The 21005-nt window shown below is 41.2% G+C and overlaps 1 protein-coding gene across 1 annotated transcript; it reads left to right on the top strand.

Moving 5' to 3' along the window:
* Positions 1-4861: 4861 nt before the first annotated feature.
* Positions 4862-20440, top strand: SOCS4 (suppressor of cytokine signaling 4). The gene is made up of 2 exons (XM_063439781.1): positions 4862-5011; positions 18816-20440. The coding sequence occupies exon 2, from the start codon at positions 18875-18877 to the stop codon at positions 20171-20173; it is 1299 nt and encodes a 432-aa protein (XP_063295851.1). The 5' UTR covers positions 4862-5011; positions 18816-18874; the 3' UTR covers positions 20174-20440.
* The last annotated feature ends 565 nt before the right edge of the window (positions 20441-21005 follow it).

Below are 21005 nucleotides of genomic sequence, written 5' to 3' on the forward strand. Positions count from 1 at the left end.
CTTCCTACTGATTTGCGAATTTTACAAGAACAGCAAGCTGCAGTCACTCCTGAAGAAATCCAGAAATGGAAAAAGAAAGGAGCTATCCAAAAGGACGGAATATATTACAACAACCTCAAATTTTGCCTTCCCAGGAATTTGTATCCAGCAGTTGTCCAATGGGCACATGGGCCTGCACACCTGTCAAAAGAATTGATGGCCGCCCTCATACAGAAGTATTATGAAGCACCTGGAATCACAACATTGATCAATAGTTTTTGCAAGGCCTGTGTCATTTGTGCAAAATGCAATCCAGGAAGACCAATTAAGGTGCCTGCGAAACACCTGGCAAAGCCCATGTACCCCTTCCAACGAATTCAAATCGACCACATCCAAATGCCCAAGAGTGGGCCCCATGAATATGCACTAGTAATAGTGGACATGTTCTCAGGCTGGCCAGAAGCCTACCCAGTGGCCAATATCACTGCAAAAACAACCGCAAAGCGCCTACTTACAGATATTGTATGTAGATTCGGACTCCCAGAAGTTATTGAGAGTGATCAAGGCCCAGCCTTTACAGCAACTGTGACTAAAGAAATTTGGACTGCTCTAGGGGTGACCCTAGCCTTCCATACCCCTTACCACCCACAAAGTAGTGGTAAAGTGGAGCGCATGAATGGCACTCTAAAAACCAGAATGTTAAAAATGTCACAAGAAACAAAGATGCCCTGGCCAGAAAGCCTACCAATAGCTCTATTCAGTGTTAGGCACACACCTAGAGGGAAGCATTCACTGTCCCCATATGAGGTTCTATTTGGGACAGCACCCAGACTAGGTTGTTATTATCCGCAGCAGTTGCAACTCCAATCAGATGTTTTAGTAGACTATGTAACTGAACTTGCAAATGTCCTAAACAAAATACATGCCCAAGTTTTCTCTTCAATTCCAGATCCCGAATTGGATACAGGTTCCCATAACCTACTTCCCGGAGATTGGGTCCTGGTCAAGAAGTTTGTGCGGAAAAATACCCTGGAACCAAGATTTGACGGTCCATTCCAAGTTCTCCTGATTACCGCAACCTCCGTCAAATTGGCCGGTAGGCCAAATTGGATCCACGCTTCCCACTGCAAGAAATCTCCTGCCCCAGAGGAAGCGAATATCGCACAAACATGTATCTCTGGTACATCTTCTCCTTAATTAGCCTTATGAAGGCCCAGCAAGTAGCCATTACCAAAGACATTAGTGGGTACACCTTCTGGTATAATTCATCATGCACCCAGGTGGCTACTTATACCTTTGACTACTGTGATATTGTAGAATGCCCATTTCCCACACCACAAATCCAGAGCATCTATAGAGATATCCCTCATTCGAAAGACCCATATGTTTGTGTAGTTGATAAACAATGGGGGCACAATTGTGATCATTGGGGGGCGGCGGGATGGAATGCCGGGCCTGCCTGGGGTTACAAACCAAAAAGTGCCGTATCTAAAGTAGATGATCATGGTAGATCCCTCCTCCAGAGGATGACTTTGAGAAAGCCTGGGGGGAGTACACCAATGAAATTAATTCTTAATATTGAGCATCCAAGCCCAACAGATGCAGACCAGTATGTGATGGGGATGTATTGGAAAAAGGGTTCCTATAAAAAGTTAGGGCATTTCTACCTTAAAGATATGTGCAACTCTTCTGAGTGGCAAGGGGCCACCCATATGGTCCCTAACCCATTAAAACCTCATATCCAGACCTTTCAAGACATGATGGCCATTGCTAACCCCACTTTTGAAGATACCATGGCCGCTGAAACAGGTTTTAATGATGTAAATTTATGGTTAGAATGGATGAAATATAATGCTAATAAGCATAATAGAACCGCATGTTATGTGTGTGGCGGTGCCCGGCCTCACCTGGGTACCGTGCCTTTAATCCTACCAGTAGATATAGAAGAATGTGTTTTAAGCCTTTTTGCCTATCACTATAATTTTAACAGGTCCATATGTATTACATGGACAAAGGAATACCCTCTCCTAACCCAGGATGTCAAACCCCCTGATGGTATTACCGTATATAAAGGTAATTACACTTGCTATGCCATGTACGATGGTATTGGTAAATTTGTAGGTAACTTTTCCAAAGGTTATTGTGCTACATACAGAACTGTCCCCGTACGTTTACTGCAGCATCACACTAGGTCATTAGGAGATATTTACTGGTTGTGTGGGGATTTACAGTTAAGATCCAGAATGGACACAGCGTGGTGGGGGGAGTGTACGTTGACTAAGGCCATTATGCCTATCCACATTATCTCTGACACACACCTCAACACCCATGGGCCCAGCCACACTAAGGTTAAACGTGAAGCCCCAGTAAAAGGAAGTTTTGACCCTCACATTTACATTGATGCCATCGGGGTGCCTAGGGGGGTACCCAATGAGTTTAAAGCAAGAGATGAGGTTGCTGCAGGATTTGAATCAATTTTTACCATAGTTACTGCAAACAAGAATTTAAACTGGATAAATTATATTTATTACAACCAACAACGTTTCGTTAATTACACCAGAGACGCCCTCCAGGGGTTGGCCGAACAGCTGCAAGCCACATCCCAAATGACTTTTCAGAATAGAATGGCCCTAGATATGATCTTAGCAGAGAAGGGAGGGGTTTGTAAAATTTTGCCCGACACTATGACATGTTGTACATATATCCCAGAAAATACAGGCCCTAATGGTAAAGTTACATTAGCCATAGAAAAATTAAATGATCTGTCTGAAGAGTTAAAAAGGAATTCTGGGATAAAAGATCCTTGGGAAAGATGGTTTGGTTGGATGACAGGATGGCAAAAGGCTTTAATGCAGATTGGTATGGCTATACTAATTTTTCTTTTTATTTTTGCTCTTCTCTTTTGTTGTGTCCTCCCATGTCTGAGAAAATCCCTCATGAAGACTGTTGACCAAACGGCACCCACTTTCACCCATCTCGAAGTTGATGACCAAGACTTCCAAGACATCAACTCACCCTGTCTGCCGCTGCAAATTATCCCCTTTGTTGATAAAGTGCAGGAATTCTAGGAAGGGACCAGATTAGGGACAGCATCTGTCAGTGAATGGTAAAGGCCCCATGTGGAGAAGTGGTGGGTTAGCTGCCATGGGATACCCTTGGGTGTGAAGCGCTCGAGAGCCATACTGACGGATGGTTAGCCTATTAGGGTCAGATCTAGGGACAGCCTTGCACTTTGCATTAACATCTAGCTAGCGGCCACGGGGTTTCTGTGCCTTTGGGTTAACACGTCTTCTGATACTAACATAATAAAGTTTTATCTCTTAGAATCTAACATTTCATAGGGGGGACTGATGTGGAATTATTAAAAATCTTTATTGTACTTGTATTGAATTATTGTACTAACTCCATTTTAACTTTATACTGTGACTCCGTCCTCCATTTTGTCCTCCTAACCTGACTTCTTCAATCCTCCATTTTGTCCTCATGACTTAACTTGTTCATTTTAAAACTACATTACGTGACTGAACTTCTCAACCCAATTAGTACAATAGACAAAGACTGTGTTTCCTTCAAGGACAAGTACCAGGAGGTGCTGGCTACTCCTTAAGACTTGCTGGCTACTCCTTAGAGCTTGTAAGATAGTACAGTTTGAAGGCCACAGAACACAGTAGTAATGAAATGTTCTATTCATAAGAGACCTTGCACCTGGACATAAAGCCTGATATCATTGACCGTGTAAAATGACGCTTAGGACCCCCTTGTCCCCCACCCGTGTCCAGAATAATCCCACCTCTGATGGGTGGGCACGGGACTAACCTCTTAATTTTACGAACCAATAGGTAAGACACTAACCCCGTCACTTAACAATTAATCCAATTGATGATGTTTATTTGCTGATATTCTAATAATCAATGATGACGCAAAATGCCTCTTAAAAGGGCCTGCGCGCCCGCTTTTTAATCACTTGCCAATAAACTTTCTCGAAGTTATTTTAACCTGAACCTCGCGTGTCAGACTTAATTACTTCAGCGTATATACGCAATTTAATTTTATTGATTTGGACAGGAACAGATAGACTTTGAACATTTTGGTTTACTTTCAAAAAGTACCATAACAGTTTCAGTCTCTCTCTATCTGTGTCTGTCTCTCTCTCTCTATCTGTGACTGTCTCTCTCTATCTGTGTCTGTCTCTCTATCTGTGTCAGTCTATCTACTATTTGTGACTGTCTCTATCTGTGTCTGTCTCTCTCTATCTGTGTCTGTCTCTCTCTATCTGTGTCAGTCTATCTACTATCTGTGACTGTCTCTCTCTGTGACTGTCTCTCTCTATCTGTGACTGTCTCTCTCTATCTGTGTCTGTCTCTTTCTGTGACTGTCTCTCTCTATCTGCGTCTGTCTCTCTATCTGTGTCAGTCTATCTACTATCTGTGACTGTCTCTCTCTCTATCTGTGTCTGTCTGTGTCTCTCTATCTGTGACTGTCTCTATCTGTTTCAGTCTCTCTCTATCTGTGACTGTCTCTCTCTATCTATCTGTTACTGTCTCTCTCTATCTGTGTCTGTCTCTCTCTATCTGTGCCAGTCTCTCTCTATCTGTGGCTGTCTCTGTCTATCTGTGTCTGTCTCTCTCTATCTGTGGCTGTCTCTCTCTATCTGTGTCTGTCTCTATCTGTGACTGTCTCTCTCTATCTGTTACTGTCTCTCTCTATCTGTGTCTGTCTCTCTCTATCTGTGTCTGTCTCTGTCTATCTGTGTCTGTCTCTCTCTATCTGTGGCTGTCTCTCTCTATCTGTGTCTGTCTCTATCTGTGATTGTCTCTATTTGTGACTGTCTCTTTCTGTCTGTGACTGTTAGGGGTTAAGATGTGCAGGGGGAGGGGCTGAGGTAATGTAGTTGCTGTCTGTTGCGGTGCATGCTGGGAGCTGGAGGAGGCTGGGTAATGTAGTTGAGAGGACAGGAAATGGCTGCTGCTCCCTGTCTGGGGATACATTGTCAGAGCTCTCTGTGAGTCCTGATACATTGTGACAGCTGGAGGTCAGTAAATAGGGGGGCAATTACTGGATGGATATAACATGCTGTCTGTCTGTCCAAGCTGTCTGTCTGTCTGTCTGTCTGACTGTCTGTGATCTAATGCTAATATCAAGCTGTCTGTCTGTCCATGCTGTCTGTCTGTGATCTAATGCTAATAACAAGCTGTCTGTCTGTCCATGCTGTCTGTCTGTGATCTAATGCTAATATCAAGCTGTCTGTCTGTCCATGCTGTCTGTCTGTGATCTAATGCTAATAACAAGCTGTCTGTCTGTCTGTCCATGCTGTCTGTCTGTGATCTAATGCTAATAACAAGCTGTCTGTCTGTCTGTCCATGCTGTCTGTCTGTGATCTAATGCTAATATCAAGCTGTCTGTCTGTCCATGCTGTCTGTCTGTGATCTAATGCTAATAACAAGCTGTCTGTCTGTCCATGCTGTCTGTCTGTGATTTAATGCTAATAACATGCTGTCTGTCTGTGATCTAATGCTAATAACAAGCTGCCTGTCTGTCCATGCTGTCTGTCTGTGATCTAATGCTAATATCAAGCTGTCTGTCTGTCTGTCCATGCTGTCTGTCTGTGATCTAATGCTAATAACAAGCTGTCTGTCCATGCTGTCTGTCTGTGATCTAATGCTAATATCAAGATGTCTGTCTGTCTGTCTGTCTGTCTGTCCATGCTGTCTGTCTGTGATCTAATGCTAATATCAAGCTGTCTGTCTGTCCATGCTGTCTGTCTGTGATCTAATGCTAATATCAAGCTGTCTGTCTGTCTGTCCATGCTGTCTGTCTGTGATCTAATGCTAATAACAAGCTGTCTGTCTGTCCATGCTTTCTGTCTGTGATCTAATGCTAATATCAAGCTGCCTGCCTGTCTGTCCATGCTGTCTGTCTGTGATCTAATGCTAATATCAAGCTGTCTGTCTGTGATCTAATGCTAATAACAAGCTGTCTGTCTGTCCATGCTGTCTGTCTGTGATCTAATGCTAATAACAAGCTGTCTGTCTGTCTGTCCATGCTGTCTGTCTGTGATCTAATGCTAATAACAAGCTGTCTATCTATCTGTCCATGCTGTATGTCTGTGATCTAATGCTAATATCAAGCTGTCTGTCTGTCCATGCTGTCTGTCTGTGATCTAATGCTAATAACAAGCTGTCTGTCTGTGATCTAATGCTAATAACAAGCTGTCTGTCCATGCTGTCTGTCTGTGATCTAATGCTAATATCAAGCTGTCTGTCTGTCTGTCCATGCTGTCTGTCTGTGATCTAATGCTAATATCAAGCTGTCTGTCTGTCTGTCTGTGATCTAATGCTAATATCAAGCTGTCTGTCTGTCCATGCTGTCTGTCTGTGATCTAATGCTAACAACAAGCTGTCTGTCTGTCTGTCCATGCTGTCTGTCTGTGATCTAATGCTAATAAAAGCTGTCTGTCTGTCTGTCCATGCTGTCTGTCTGTGATCTAATGCTAATATCAAGCTGTCTGTCTGTCCATGCTGTCGGTCTGTGATCTAATGCTAATAACAAGCTGTCTGTCTGTCTGTCCATGCTGTCTGTCTGTGATCTAATGCTAATAAAAGCTGTCTGTCTGTCTGTCCATGCTGTCTGTCTGTGATCTAATGCTAATAACAAGCTGTCTGTCTGTCTGTCCATGATGTCTGTCTGTGATCTAATGCTAATAACACGCTGTTTGTCTGTCTTTCCATGCTGTCTGTCTGTGATCTAATGCTAATAACAAGCTGTCTGTCTGTCTGTCCATGCTGTCTGTCTGTGATCTAATGCTAATAACAAGCTGGCTGTCCATGCTGTCTGTCTGTGATCTAATGCTAATATCAAGCTGTCTGTCTGTCTGTCCATGCTGTCTGTCTGTGATCTAATGTTAATAGCTGTTTGTCTGTCCATGCTGTATGTATGTGATCTAATGTTAATAGCTGTCTGTCCATGCTGTCTGCCTGTGTTCTAATGTTAGTAGCTGTCTGTCTGTGGTCTAAATATTAATACCTGTCTGTCTGTGATCTAATTGTAATAGCTGCCTGTCTGTCTTGTTTTGATAGATATACCCAGTAATCATGGAATATGTATTGAATTGATGTCTGTGGAATTAATGCAGAGTTCGCCCCTTCCCCTATTTGGGATCATGTTTGCGGTAATTTCTATGCAGACAATGCTAGTTTACAAAACTGGAGCTAATTTGTTGCATTGCACCCCAAATAAACGCTTCTTCACACAGAATACAATGATCACATATTAATAGCTGAATTCACAGAATTCTTGTTACATTGATATGTGGACATACAACTCTCATAACACTGAGCCAGCAGCTATTGGTACTGGCAGCTGTCTGACCCCTTCCTACCTTTGTGCTATATGATGAGACAGTATGGGAGCTTTCTGACATTTCAATACAGGCTAGCAGCCTGGCTATCCTGAAACTAAATGCTGTGCTGAGATTAAGCTCTTATGTTTTTGTTGGAAAATAGAAAAATGGCGTGCAGCTTGCCTTGCTAATATTTGATAATTTCACAAACCTTTCTCCAAAACATTTAGGGGAATTGGCGCCAAACTCCAGCAGCCCTGCGCATTTTATGATAATAACAAGGCACACGCAGGGCATTTTATGATAATAACAAGGCACACGCAGGGCATTTTATGATAATAACAAGGCACACGCAGGGCATTTTATGATAATAACAAGGCACACGCAGGGCATTTTATGATAATAACAAGGCACACGCAGGGCATTTTATTATAATTAACAAGGCACACGCAGGGCATTTTATTATAATAACAAGGCACACGCAGGGCATTTTATGATAATAACAAGGCACACGCAGGGCATTTTATGATAATAACAAGGCACACGCAGGGCATTTTATTATAATAACAAGGCACACGCAGGGCATTTTATGATAATAACAAGGCACACGCAGGGCATTTTATTATAATAACAAGGCACACGCAGGGCATTTTATGATAATAACAAGGCACACGCAGGGCATTTTATGATAATAACAAGGCACACGCAGGGCATTTTATGATAATAACAAGGCACACGCAGGGCATTTTATTATAATAACAAGGCACACGCAGGGCATTTTATTATAATTAACAAGGCACACGCAGGGCATTTTATGATAATAACAAGGCACACGCAGGGCATTTTATTATAATAACAAGGCACACGCAGGGCATTTTATGATAATAACAAGGCACACGCAGGGCATTTTATGATAATAACAAGGCACACGCAGGGCATTTTATTATAATTAACAAGGCACACGCAGGGCATTTTATGATAATAACAAGGCACACGCAGGGCATTTTATTATAATAACAAGGCACACGCAGGGCATTTTATGATAATAACAAGGCACACGCAGGGCATTTTATGATAATAACAAGGCACACGCAGGGCATTTTATGATAATAACAAGGCACACGCAGGGCATTTTATGATAATAACAAGGCACATGCAGGGCATTTTATTATAATAACAAGGCACACGCAGGGCATTTTATGATAATAACAAGGCACACGCAGGGCATTTTATGATAATAACAAGGCACACGCAGGGCATTTTATGATAATAACAAGGCACACGCAGGGCATTTTATTATAATAACAAGGCACACGCAGGGCATTTTATGATAATAACAAGGCACACGCAGGGCATTTTATGATAATAACAAGGCACACGCAGGGCATTTTATGATAATAACAAGGCACACGCAGGGCATTTTATTATAATAACAAGGCACACGCAGGGCATTTTATTATAATTAACAAGGCACACGCAGGGCATTTTATGATAATAACAAGGCACACGCAGGGCATTTTATTATAATAACAAGGCACACGCAGGGCATTTTATGATAATAACAAGGCACACGCAGGGCATTTTATGATAATAACAAGGCACACGCAGGGCATTTTATTATAATTAACAAGGCACACGCAGGGCATTTTATGATAATAACAAGGCACACGCAGGGCATTTTATTATAATAACAAGGCACACGCAGGGCATTTTATGATAATAACAAGGCACACGCAGGGCATTTTATGATAATAACAAGGCACACGCAGGGCATTTTATGATAATAACAAGGCACACGCAGGGCATTTTATGATAATAACAAGGCACATGCAGGGCATTTTATTATAATAACAAGGCACACGCAGGGCATTTTATGATAATAACAAGGCACACGCAGGGCATTTTATGATAATAACAAGGCACACGCAGGGCATTTTATGATAATAACAAGGCACACGCAGGGCATTTTATGATAATAACAAGGCACACGCAGGGCATTTTATTATAATAACAAGGCACACGCAGGGCATTTTATGATAATAACAAGGCACACGCAGGGCATTTTATGATAATAACAAGGCACACGCAGGGCATTTTATGATAATAACAAGGCACACGCAGGGCATTTTATTATAATAACAAGGCACACGCAGGGCATTTTATTATAATAACAAGGCACACGCAGGGCATTTTATGATAATAACAAGGCACACGCAGGGCATTTTATTATAATAACAAGGCACACGCAGGGCATTTTATGATAATAACAAGGCACACGCAGGGCATTTTATGATAATAACAAGGCACACGCAGGGCATTTTATTATAATAACAAGGCACACGCAGGGCATTTTATGATAATAACAAGGCACACGCAGGGCATTTTATTATAATAACAAGGCACACGCAGGGCATTTTATGATAATAACAAGGCACACGCAGGGCATTTTATGATAATAACAAGGCACACGCAGGGCATTTTATGATAATAACAAGGCACACGCAGGGCATTTTATGATAATTAACAAGGCACACGCAGGGCATTTTATTATAATTAACAAGGCACACGCAGGGCATTTTATGATAATAACAAGGCACACGCAGGGCATTTTATGATAATAACAAGGCACACGCAGGGCATTTTATGATAATAACAAGGCACACGCAGGGCATTTTATGATAATAACAAGGCACACGCAGGGCATTTTATGATAATTAACAAGGCACACGCAGGGCATTTTATTATAATTAACAAGGCACACGCAGGGCATTTTATGATAATAACAAGGCACACGCAGGGCATTTTATGATAATAACAAGGCACACGCAGGGCATTTTATTATAATAACAAGGCACACGCAGGGCATTTTATGATAATAACAAGGCACACGCAGGGCATTTTATGATAATAACAAGGCACACGCAGGGCATTTTATGATAATAACAAGGCACACGCAGGGCATTTTATGATAATAACAAGGCACACGCAGGGCATTTTATGATAATAACAAGGCACACGCAGGGCATTTTATTATAATAACAAGGCACACGCAGGGCATTTTATTATAATAACAAGGCACACGCAGGGCATTTTATGATAATAACAAGGCACACGCAGGGCATTTTATGATAATAACAAGGCACACGCAGGGCATTTTATGATAATAACAAGGCACACGCAGGGCATTTTATTATAATAACAAGGCACACGCAGGGCATTTTATGATAATAACAAGGCACACGCAGGGCATTTTATGATAATTAACAAGGCACACGCAGGGCATTTTATTATAATTAACAAGGCACACGCAGGGCATTTTATGATAATAACAAGGCACACGCAGGGCATTTTATTATAATAACAAGGCACACGCAGGGCATTTTATGATAATAACAAGGCACACGTAGGGCATTTTATTATAATAACAAGGCACACGCAGGGCATTTTATGATAATAACAAGGCACACGCAGGGCATTTTATGATAATAACAAGGCACATGCAGGGCATTTTATGATAATAACAAGGCACACGCAGGGCATTTTATGATAATAACAAGGCACACGCAGGGCATTTTATTATAATAACAAGGCACACGCAGGGCATTTTATGATAATAACAAGGCACACGTAGGGCATTTTATTATAATAACAAGGCACACGCAGGGCATTTTATGATAATAACAAGGCACACGCAGGGCATTTTATGATAATAACAAGGCACATGCAGGGCATTTTATGATAATAACAAGGCACACGCAGGGCATTTTATGATAATAACAAGGCACACGCAGGGCATTTTATGATAATAACAAGGCACACGCAGGGCATTTTATTATAATAACAAGGCACACGCAGGGCATTTTATTATAATAACAAGGCACACGCAGGGCATTTTATGATAATAACAAGGCACACGCAGGGCATTTTATTATAATTAACAAGGCACACGCAGGGCATTTTATTATAATAACAAGGCACACGCAGGGCATTTTATTATAATTAACAAGGCACACGCAGGGCATTTTATTATAATAACAAGGCACACGCAGGGCATTTTATGATAATAACAAGGCACACGCAGGGCATTTTATTATAATAACAAGGCACACGCAGGGCATTTTATGATAATAACAAGGCACACGCAGGGCATTTTATGATAATAACAAGGCACACGCAGGGCATTTTATGATAATAACAAGGCACACGCAGGGCATTTTATGATAATAACAAGGCACACGCAGGGCATTTTATGATAATAACAAGGCACACGCAGGGCATTTTATTATAATAACAAGGCACACGCAGGGCATTTTATGATAATAACAAGGCACACGCAGGGCATTTTATGATAATAACAAGGCACACGCAGGGCATTTTATTATAATTAACAAGGCACACGCAGGGCATTTTATGATAATAACAAGGCACACGCAGGGCATTTTATGCTTGCTAACTGGCTATTTCTATCATGCTCTGGTACAGTGAAATTCTGCCGATAAGTATTTCTAAATTCTTTCGATTTTCACAATTTTGACTAAAGTTGTGGAAAGTGAGCGATTTGCCGTGCAGTCTAGAGTGGGGGTGAGTAAACCTCAGAAGAAGCTTGGGAATTGTAGATCTAATGACAAAATCCATATATACATGGCGAGGTGATATGCCATCTTTATGTTTTGACCTGACATTTGCTCATCCTTAGGGATTCTTCCATAAACACCAAATTATAGTGAATTGAATCCCAATTGATCCAATAATTCTGAATCTTTGTGGTTGGTTGCCAACTGGGAGAGAACTTTAGGGAAACAGTATTTCCAAAGTTTAGTTACCATAATTTTTTGTTATTTCCCATTGCACGGGTATGTAGGTGAAAATTCGTAATTGTACAAAAGCTTCAATGCCTCCCTCCATTTTTAATATAGACACTTTTTTACTTTTTTAAATAAAATTCTCCATCCTGCCAAGGGGCACTGACCCAATGACCCCGTCAGTTGCTTTTCTATGAGAAACATTTGATTGGACCACAGACGACGCGGCGTGAAGTGAGCAGGACATTGTTTTGCATCGTTTGTTCAGCTATATAAGCGGAGTGTACAAGATCAATAGGAATTAATAACACAAAAAAAAAAAGTGTCAAGAATAGGCTTGTAGTAACCCTTTAAATGTCTTCTCCAATCACATACTGCCGTTATTACAGCACATTGTTCTGATAAACTGGGCTCGGGATCCTAGCCAAACCAATCAGTGGGGACCTTCGACAATCCCAGAACTTAGATTCACTATGATAACCATCTGGGAACCACTGTCTGCTCCTACAATTCAGTCACGCTAAGCCTGAATGGGGTCAGTGATGTCGTTAAACCTTATGGCAATGAGTAGAATGGGATTTCTAGCTTTTAGAATTCGCCCAGAATCATAGTTTCCCTGCTCAGTGTAGGGAGAATGACCAATACTGGCCGTGACTCATTGATGGAAACGAGGATCACAGGAAATTCCATCCTTTTTAGTTATTGTATGGCTGAGCGTTTAACCCCTGCTTCTCCCTCGGCCCCTTACACAGTGTTTCCTTGTCTTCTCTCTCTTCCTCTGTTTAGAAGTATCAGTGTAAATATCTTTCTATTATCAGTGCATGTAAAGCCATACTCTCCCTCGGCCCCTCACAGAGTGTCTTCCTCCATTTAGTGTGAGAAGTATCGATGTAAATATCTTTCTATTATCAGTGCATCTCTCTCCCTCGGCCCCTCACAGAGTGTCTTCCTCCGTCTGGTGTGAGAAGTATCGGTGTAAATATCTTTCTATTATCAGTACATGTAAAGCCATAGTCTCCCTCGGCCCCTCACAGAGTGTCTTCATCCATTTAGTGTGAGAAGTATCGATGTAAATATCTTTCTATTATCAGTGCATCTCTCTCCCTCGGCCCCTCACAGAGTGTCTTCCTCCGTCTGGTGTGAGAAGTATCGGTGTAAATATCTTTCTATTATCAGTACATGTAAAGCCATACTCTCCCTCGGCCCCTCACAGAGTGTCTTCCTCCATTTAGTGTGAGAGGTATCGATGTAAATATCTTTCTATTATCAGTGCATCTCTCTCCCTCTGCCCCTCACAGAGTGTCTTCCTCCGTTTGGTGTGAGAAGTATCAATGTAAATATCTTTCTATTATCAGTGCATCTCTCTCCCTCGGCCCCTCACAGAGTGTCTTCCTCCGTCTGGTGTGAGAAGTATCGATGTAAATATCTTTCTATTATCAGTACATGTAAAGCCATACTCTCCCTCGGCCCCTCACAGAGTGTCTTCCTCCGTCTGGTGTGAGAAGTATTAATGTAAATATCTTTCTATTATCAGTGCATGTAAAGCCATACTCTCCCTCGGCCCCTCACAGAGTGTCTTCCTCCGTTTGGTGTGAGAAGTATCAATGTAAATATCTTTCTATTATCAGTGCATCTCTCTCCCTCGGCCCCTCACAGAGTGTCTTCCTCCGTCTGGTGTGAGAAGTATCGATGTAAATATCTTTCTATTATCAGTACATGTAAAGCCATACTCTCCCTCGGCCCCTCACAGAGTGTCTTCCTCCGTCTGGTGTGAGAAGTATCGGTGTAAATATCTTTCTATTATCAGTGCATGTAAAGCCATACTCTCCCTCGGCCCCTCACAGAGTGTCTTCCTCCATTTAGTGTGAGAAGTATCAATGTAAATATCTTTCTAATATCAGTGCATGTAAAGCCATACTCTCCCTCGGCCCCTCACAGAGTGTCTTCCTCCGTTTAGTGTGAGAAGTATCGGTGTAAACATCTTTCTATTATCAGTACATGTAAAGCCATACTCTCCCTCGGCCCCTCACAGAGTGTCTTCCTCCGTTTAGTGTGAGAAGTATCGATGTAAACATCTTTCTATTATCAGTACATGTAAAGCCATACTCTCCCTCGGCCCCTCACAGAGTGTCTTCCTCCGTCTTCCTCCGTTTAGTGTGAGAAGTATCGGTGTAAACATCTTTCTATTATCAGTACATGTAAAGCCATACTCTCCCTCGGCCCCTACAGAGTGTCTTCCTCCGTTTAGTGTGAGAAGTATCGGTGTAAACATCTTTCTATTATCAGTACATGTAAAGCCATACTCTCCCTCGGCCCCTCACAGAGTGTCTTCCTCCGTTTAGTGTGAGAAGTATCGGTGTAAACATCTTTCTATTATCAGTGCATGTAAAGCCATACTCTCCCTCGGCCCCTCACAGAGTGTCTTCCTCCATTTAGTATGAGAAGTATCAATGTAAATATATTTCTATTATCAGTACATGTAAAGCCATACTCTCCCTCGGCCCCTCACAGAGTGTCTTCCTCCGTTTAGTGTGAGAAGTATCGGTGTAAACATCTTTCTATTATCAGTGCATGTAAAGCCATACTCTCCCTCGGCCCCTCACAGAGTGTCTTCCTCCATTTAGTATGAGAAGTATCAATGTAAATATATTTCTATTATCAGTACATGTAAAGCCATACTCTCCCTCGGCCCCTCACAGAGTGTCTTCCTCCGTCTTCCTCCGTTTAGTGTGAGAAGTATCGGTGTAAACATCTTTCTATTATCAGTACATGTAAAGCCATACACTCCCTCAGCCCCTCACAGAGTGTCTTCCTCCGTTTAGTGTGAGAAGTATCGATGTAAATATCTTTCTATTATCAGTACATGTAAAGCCATACTCTCCCTCGGCCCCTCACAGAGTGTCTTCCTCCGTTTAGTGTGAGAAGTATCGATGTAAACATCTTTCTATTATCAGTACATGTAAAGCCATACTCTCCCTCGGCCCCTCACAGAGTGTCTTCCTCCGTTTAGTGTGAGAAGTATCGATGTAAATATCTTTCTATTATCAGTACATGTAAAGCCATACTCTCCCTCGGCCCCTCACAGAGTGTCTTCCTCCGTTTGGTGTGAGAAATATCGATGTAAATATCTTTCTATTATCAGTACATGTAAAGCCATACTCTCCCTCGGCCCCTCACAGAGTGTCTTTCTCCGTTTGGTGTGAGAAGTATCGATGTAAATATCTTTCTATTATCAGTACATGTAAAGCCATACTCTCCCTCGGCCCCTCACAGAGTGTCTTCCTCCGTTTAGTGTGAGAAGTATCAATGTAAATATCTTTCTATTATCAGTGCATGTAAAGCCATACTCTCCCTCGGCCCCTCACAGAGTGTCTTCCTCCGTTTAGTGTGAGAAGTATCAATGTAAATATCTTTCTATTATCAGTACATGTAAAGCCATACTCTCCCTCGGCCCCTCACAGAGTGTCTTCCTCCATTTAGTATGAGAAGTATCGATGTAAATATCTTTCTATTATCAGTGCATGTAAAGCCATACATAGAAAGATATTTACATTGATACTTCTCACACTAAACGGAGGAAGACACTCTGTGAGGGGCCGAGGGAGAGTATGGCTTTACATGCACTGATATTAGAAAGATATTTACATTGATACTTCTCACACCAAACGGAGGAAGACACTCTGTGAGGGGCCGAGGGAGAGTATGGCTTTACATGTACTGATAATAGAAAGATGTTTACATCGATACCTCTCACACTAAATGGAGGAAGACACTCTGTGAGGGGCCGAGGGAGAGTATGGCTTTACATCTGTAACATTGCATCATCAGTAACATTACATCATCAGTAACATTACATCATCAATAACATTACATCATCAGTAACATTACATCATCAGTAACATTACTTCATCAGTAACATTACGTCATCAATAACATTACATCATCAGTAACATTACATCATCAATAACATTACATCATCAGTAACATTACATCATCAGTAACATTACATCATCAGTAACATTACATCATCAGTAACATTACATCATCAATAACATTACATCATCAGTAACATTACATCATCAGTAACATTACATCATCAATAACATTACGTCATCAGTAACATTACGTCATCAGTAACATTACGTCATCAATAACATTACATCATCAATAACATTACATCATCTGTAACATTACATCATCTGTAACATTACATCATCAGTAACATTACATCATCTGTAACATTACATCATCTGTAACATTACGTCATCAGTAACATTACGTCATCAATAACATTACATCATCAGTAACATTACATCATCAGTAAACATTACATCATCAATAACATTACGTCATCAGTAACATTACGTCATCAGTCACATTACATCATCTGTAACATTACGTCATCAGTAACATTACATCATCAGTCACATTACATCATCTGTAACATTACGTCATCAGTAACATTACATCATCAGTAACATTACATCATCAGTAAACATTACATCATCAATAACATTACGTCATCAGTAACATTACGTCATCAGTCACATTACATCATCTGTAACATTACGTCATCAGTAACATTACATCATCAGTCACATTACATCATCTGTAACATTACGTCATCAGTAACATTGCATCATCAGTAACATTACATCATCAGTAACATTACGTCATCAGTAACATCACATCATCGGTAACATTACATCATCAGTAACATTACGTCATCAGTAACATTACATCATCAGTAACATTACATCATCAATAACATTACATCATCAATAACATTACATCATCGGTAACATTACGTCATCAGTAACATTACATCATCTGTAACATTACATCATCTGTAACATTACATCATCTGTAACATTACATCATCAGTAACATTACATCATCAGTAACATTACGTCATCTGTAACATTACATCATCTGTAACATTACATCATCAGTAACATTATGTCATCAAATCACCCTGGCACTGTCCCTCCGTTGGCTGTTAAACAGTTTTAGAACAGTTTGACACTAAATAAGGGTCCTGTGCCACCCACAGTCCGCCCCCTTCTGTGGGTGTGGCTGGGGCAGAGATTGCACACTTCCTTGTTGTCATATCTATTCATGCCGTCAGTTGGAGCTCCGATAGGCTAAAACTAGTCAGCTGACATTCTCAGCCAATCACAACTGCCCATTATTGCTGAGGCTAATAGGTCCTCATTAGCCAAAGCAGTACAGAGGGGAGGGGCTGCTGGAAACACTCATTCAGCATTAAAACATAAAAACATTGGAAACTTTTTAATGCTAAATGAAGTGACGGTTCCATGGGAATCCAGACATTAAATGCAGACATAGTGCCACCAGTGTCCCTTTAATCGTCAAGTTGTAAATGTACGTCATCAGTAACATTACATCATCAGTAACATTACATCATCAGTAAACATTACATCATCAATAACATTACGTCATCAGTAACATTACGTCATCAGTCACATTACATCATCTGTAACATTACGTCATCAGTAACATTACATCATCAGTCACATTACATCATCTGTAACATTACGTCATCAGTAACATTGCATCATCAGTAACATTACATCATCAGTAACATTACGTCATCAGTAACATCACATCATCGGTAACATTACATCATCAGTAACATTACGTCATCAGTAACATTACATCATCAGTAACATTACATCATCAATAACATTACATCATCAATAACATTACATCATCGGTAACATTACGTCATCAGTAACATTACATCATCTGTAACATTACATCATCTGTAACATTACATCATCTGTAACATTACATCATCAGTAACATTACATCATCAGTAACATTACGTCATCTGTAACATTACATCATCTGTAACATTACATCATCAGTAACATTATGTCATCAAATCACCCTGGCACTGTCCCTCCGTTGGCTGTTAAACAGTTTTAGAACAGTTTGACACTAAATAAGGGTCCTGTGCCACCCACAGTCCGCCCCCTTCTGTGGGTGTGGCTGGGGCAGAGATTGCACACTTCCTTGTTGTCATATCTATTCATGCCGTCAGTTGGAGCTCCGATAGGCTAAAACTAGTCAGCTGACATTCTCAGCCAATCACAACTGCCCATTATTGCTGAGGCTAATAGGTCCTCATTAGCCAAAGCAGTACAGAGGGGAGGGGCTGCTGGAAACACTCATTCAGCATTAAAACATAAAAACATTGGAAACTTTTTAATGCTAAATGAAGTGACGGTTCCATGGGAATCCAGACATTAAATGCAGACATAGTGCCACCAGTGTCCCTTTAATCGTCAAGTTGTAAATGTTTAAATCAGAATGAGGGAAAGCACATAACCCAAAACTACAACTTGGGTTTAGCCAATAACTATTCATTCTGGGGAAAGTAACCGTTTTCTGAAGTTTCTTTTAACATCACTGCAGATAACAAAGTTATCAGAGCGTGATGGTTCTAGAACCATGTTGGCTGGGAGTATAGAGGAGTATTGTGCAGCTAATTCAGGGGGCTATGGGCTCTTTGAATAACGTCTGCTATTATGATGGTCAGAAGCCTTGGGTCTATTTTACTCTGGTGAGATTTACTCACTGAATTGAGAATTGTGAATATCTGTGACTGTAAGGTGGTTATCTAGTTAATCGATATATATATAACTGTACTTTAATTATTTAACACATAGATACCTCTGAGAACAAGTGAACAGACGTCTCTACATCAGAAGAAACCTTTTGGGTAACCATGGCTGAAAATATCGAGGACAAAGTCAATAACCTTGATGTGCGACCCAAGAACAGTCGCAGTCGAAGTGCAGACAGAAAGGACGGCTATGTATGGAGTGGGAAGAAGCTCTCCTGGTCAAATAAGAGTGGACACTCATTAGATACAGACACTGAGAATGTTAATGACAAAAAGGATGGGTCTGCTAGGAGCCAAGAACGGAAACACAGCTGTTCTTCTATTGAACTAGATCTGGATCGCTCTTGTGGACATAAGTTATTAGGCCGGTCGTTAAAGCAGAAACTGCAGGATGCTGTAGGTCAGTGTTTTCCCATAAAGGCTTGTAGCAGCCGTTACTCATCTTCTTTGTCTTCCAAGAGGAAAATTCATATCAGTGAACTGATGCTGGACAAGTGTCCCTTCCCTCCAAAATCCGATCTGGCTTACAGGTGGCATTTAATTAAAAGACACACAGCTCCAGTAAATCAGTCACAAGAGGAGTGGGTGACTGGTGACCTTCCTCAGATCGATGGCAAGGAGATGCAAATCGGGGAGAGTGCCACAGATGAAGGAGGGGACACATTGTCAATTGGGCATGCTTCCACCTGTGAAGTCAATGTAGATGTTGTAGAATCTGTAACAACAAGAGCCACGAGAATCATTAAAGAGGGTAGTGATGTTGAGTCAGATGATGAGGTTGTTACTCTTTGCACGAGTTCTAGAAAGAGAAACAAACCAAAATGGGAACCAGATGATGAGCCTTTTCATGCCGAAACACCCCCTAAATATCACACTCAGATCGATTATGTGCACTGCCTTGTTCCAGACCTCCTTCAGATCAATAATAATCCATGTTACTGGGGGGTAATGGATCGGTATGCTGCTGAGGCCCTCTTAGAAGGAAAGCCAGAGGGCACATTTTTACTGCGGGACTCTGCTCAAGAAGATTACTTGTTTTCCGTTAGTTTCAGACGTTACAGTCGCTCCCTACATGCTCGGATTGAACAGTGGAACCATAACTTTAGCTTTGATGCCCACGATCCATGTGTTTTTCACGCTCCCAATGTTACAGGCTTGCTGGAACATTACAAAGACCCCAGTTCGTGCATGTTTTTTGAACCCCTTTTATCGAGCCCTTTAAACAGAACTTTCACCTTTTCACTGCAGCATATATGCAGGACTGTTATTTGTAACTGTACTAGTTATGATGGCATAGACGCACTGCCCGTGCCATCATCCATGAAACTGTATTTGAAAGAATATCATTATAAATCAAAAGTGCGAGTCCGTAGGGTGGATGTACCGGAACATCAGAAGTGAGATAATGATTTTCACTATTGGGCACAAGATCATTAAATGCCTTCTTTCTACCCCTGTAAGTTCCTGAGTAGAGCAATGAACAATAGCGAGGGGCCAGAGGTACTCCCCTTACCTTCCCTGGCACAACTACGTGCCACAGATTGGTCAAAAAGCATTTTTTGTAACACCAACCATAAATGTGTTAATGTTTCCTTGTCGTAACAGACCTCCGAGCAGGTATAGCTGGTCGTTAGACAGTACAAACTGTATTAAAGAGAGGAGACTTTGTATCACGTGTTAAATCTCTCCTTACCACACACAGTGTTAATTACTTAGGGGAGAATTGTTGGGAATTCAAGTGAATACAAATTCAAGGCCAAAGTACCTCAATTGGAAACATAACTGACTTGAAGAATGCTTCCAATTAGCCTATTTTGGGCTTTAACAAATAACCCTGTGAAACTTTACTATCAGAGCCTGTGGGTATCACACTTGAAACCGTATGAAATACAGCAATGAAATGTGATGGATGGAATCGGCATTGGATATCGGCCTCCATCGAATAATCTTTCCAAATAACCAGTACTGTTAGAAAAACATCCCAAATGATTTATCTGCGGGAGCCATTAGTAAAGTCTGTGGGTTTATCTGCAGGAGCCATTAGTAAAGTCTGTGGGTTTATCTGCAGGAGCCATTAGTAAAGTCTGTGGGTTTATCTGCAGGAGCCATTAGTAAAGTATGTGGGTTTATCTGCAGGAGCCATTAGTAAAGTCTATGGGTTTATCTGCAGGAGCCATTAGTAAAGTCTGTGGGTTTATCTGCGGGAGCCATTAGTAAAGTCTGTGGGTTTATC

This window comes from Pelobates fuscus, chromosome 13, assembly GCF_036172605.1.
Source record: "Pelobates fuscus isolate aPelFus1 chromosome 13, aPelFus1.pri, whole genome shotgun sequence".
NCBI classification, from domain to species: Eukaryota; Metazoa; Chordata; class Amphibia; order Anura; family Pelobatidae; genus Pelobates; species Pelobates fuscus.

Coding starts and splice junctions, on each gene's coding strand:
- SOCS4 (XM_063439781.1), top strand. CDS start 18,875: ATGGCTGAAAATATCGAGGACAAAGTCAATAACCTTGATGTGCGACCC.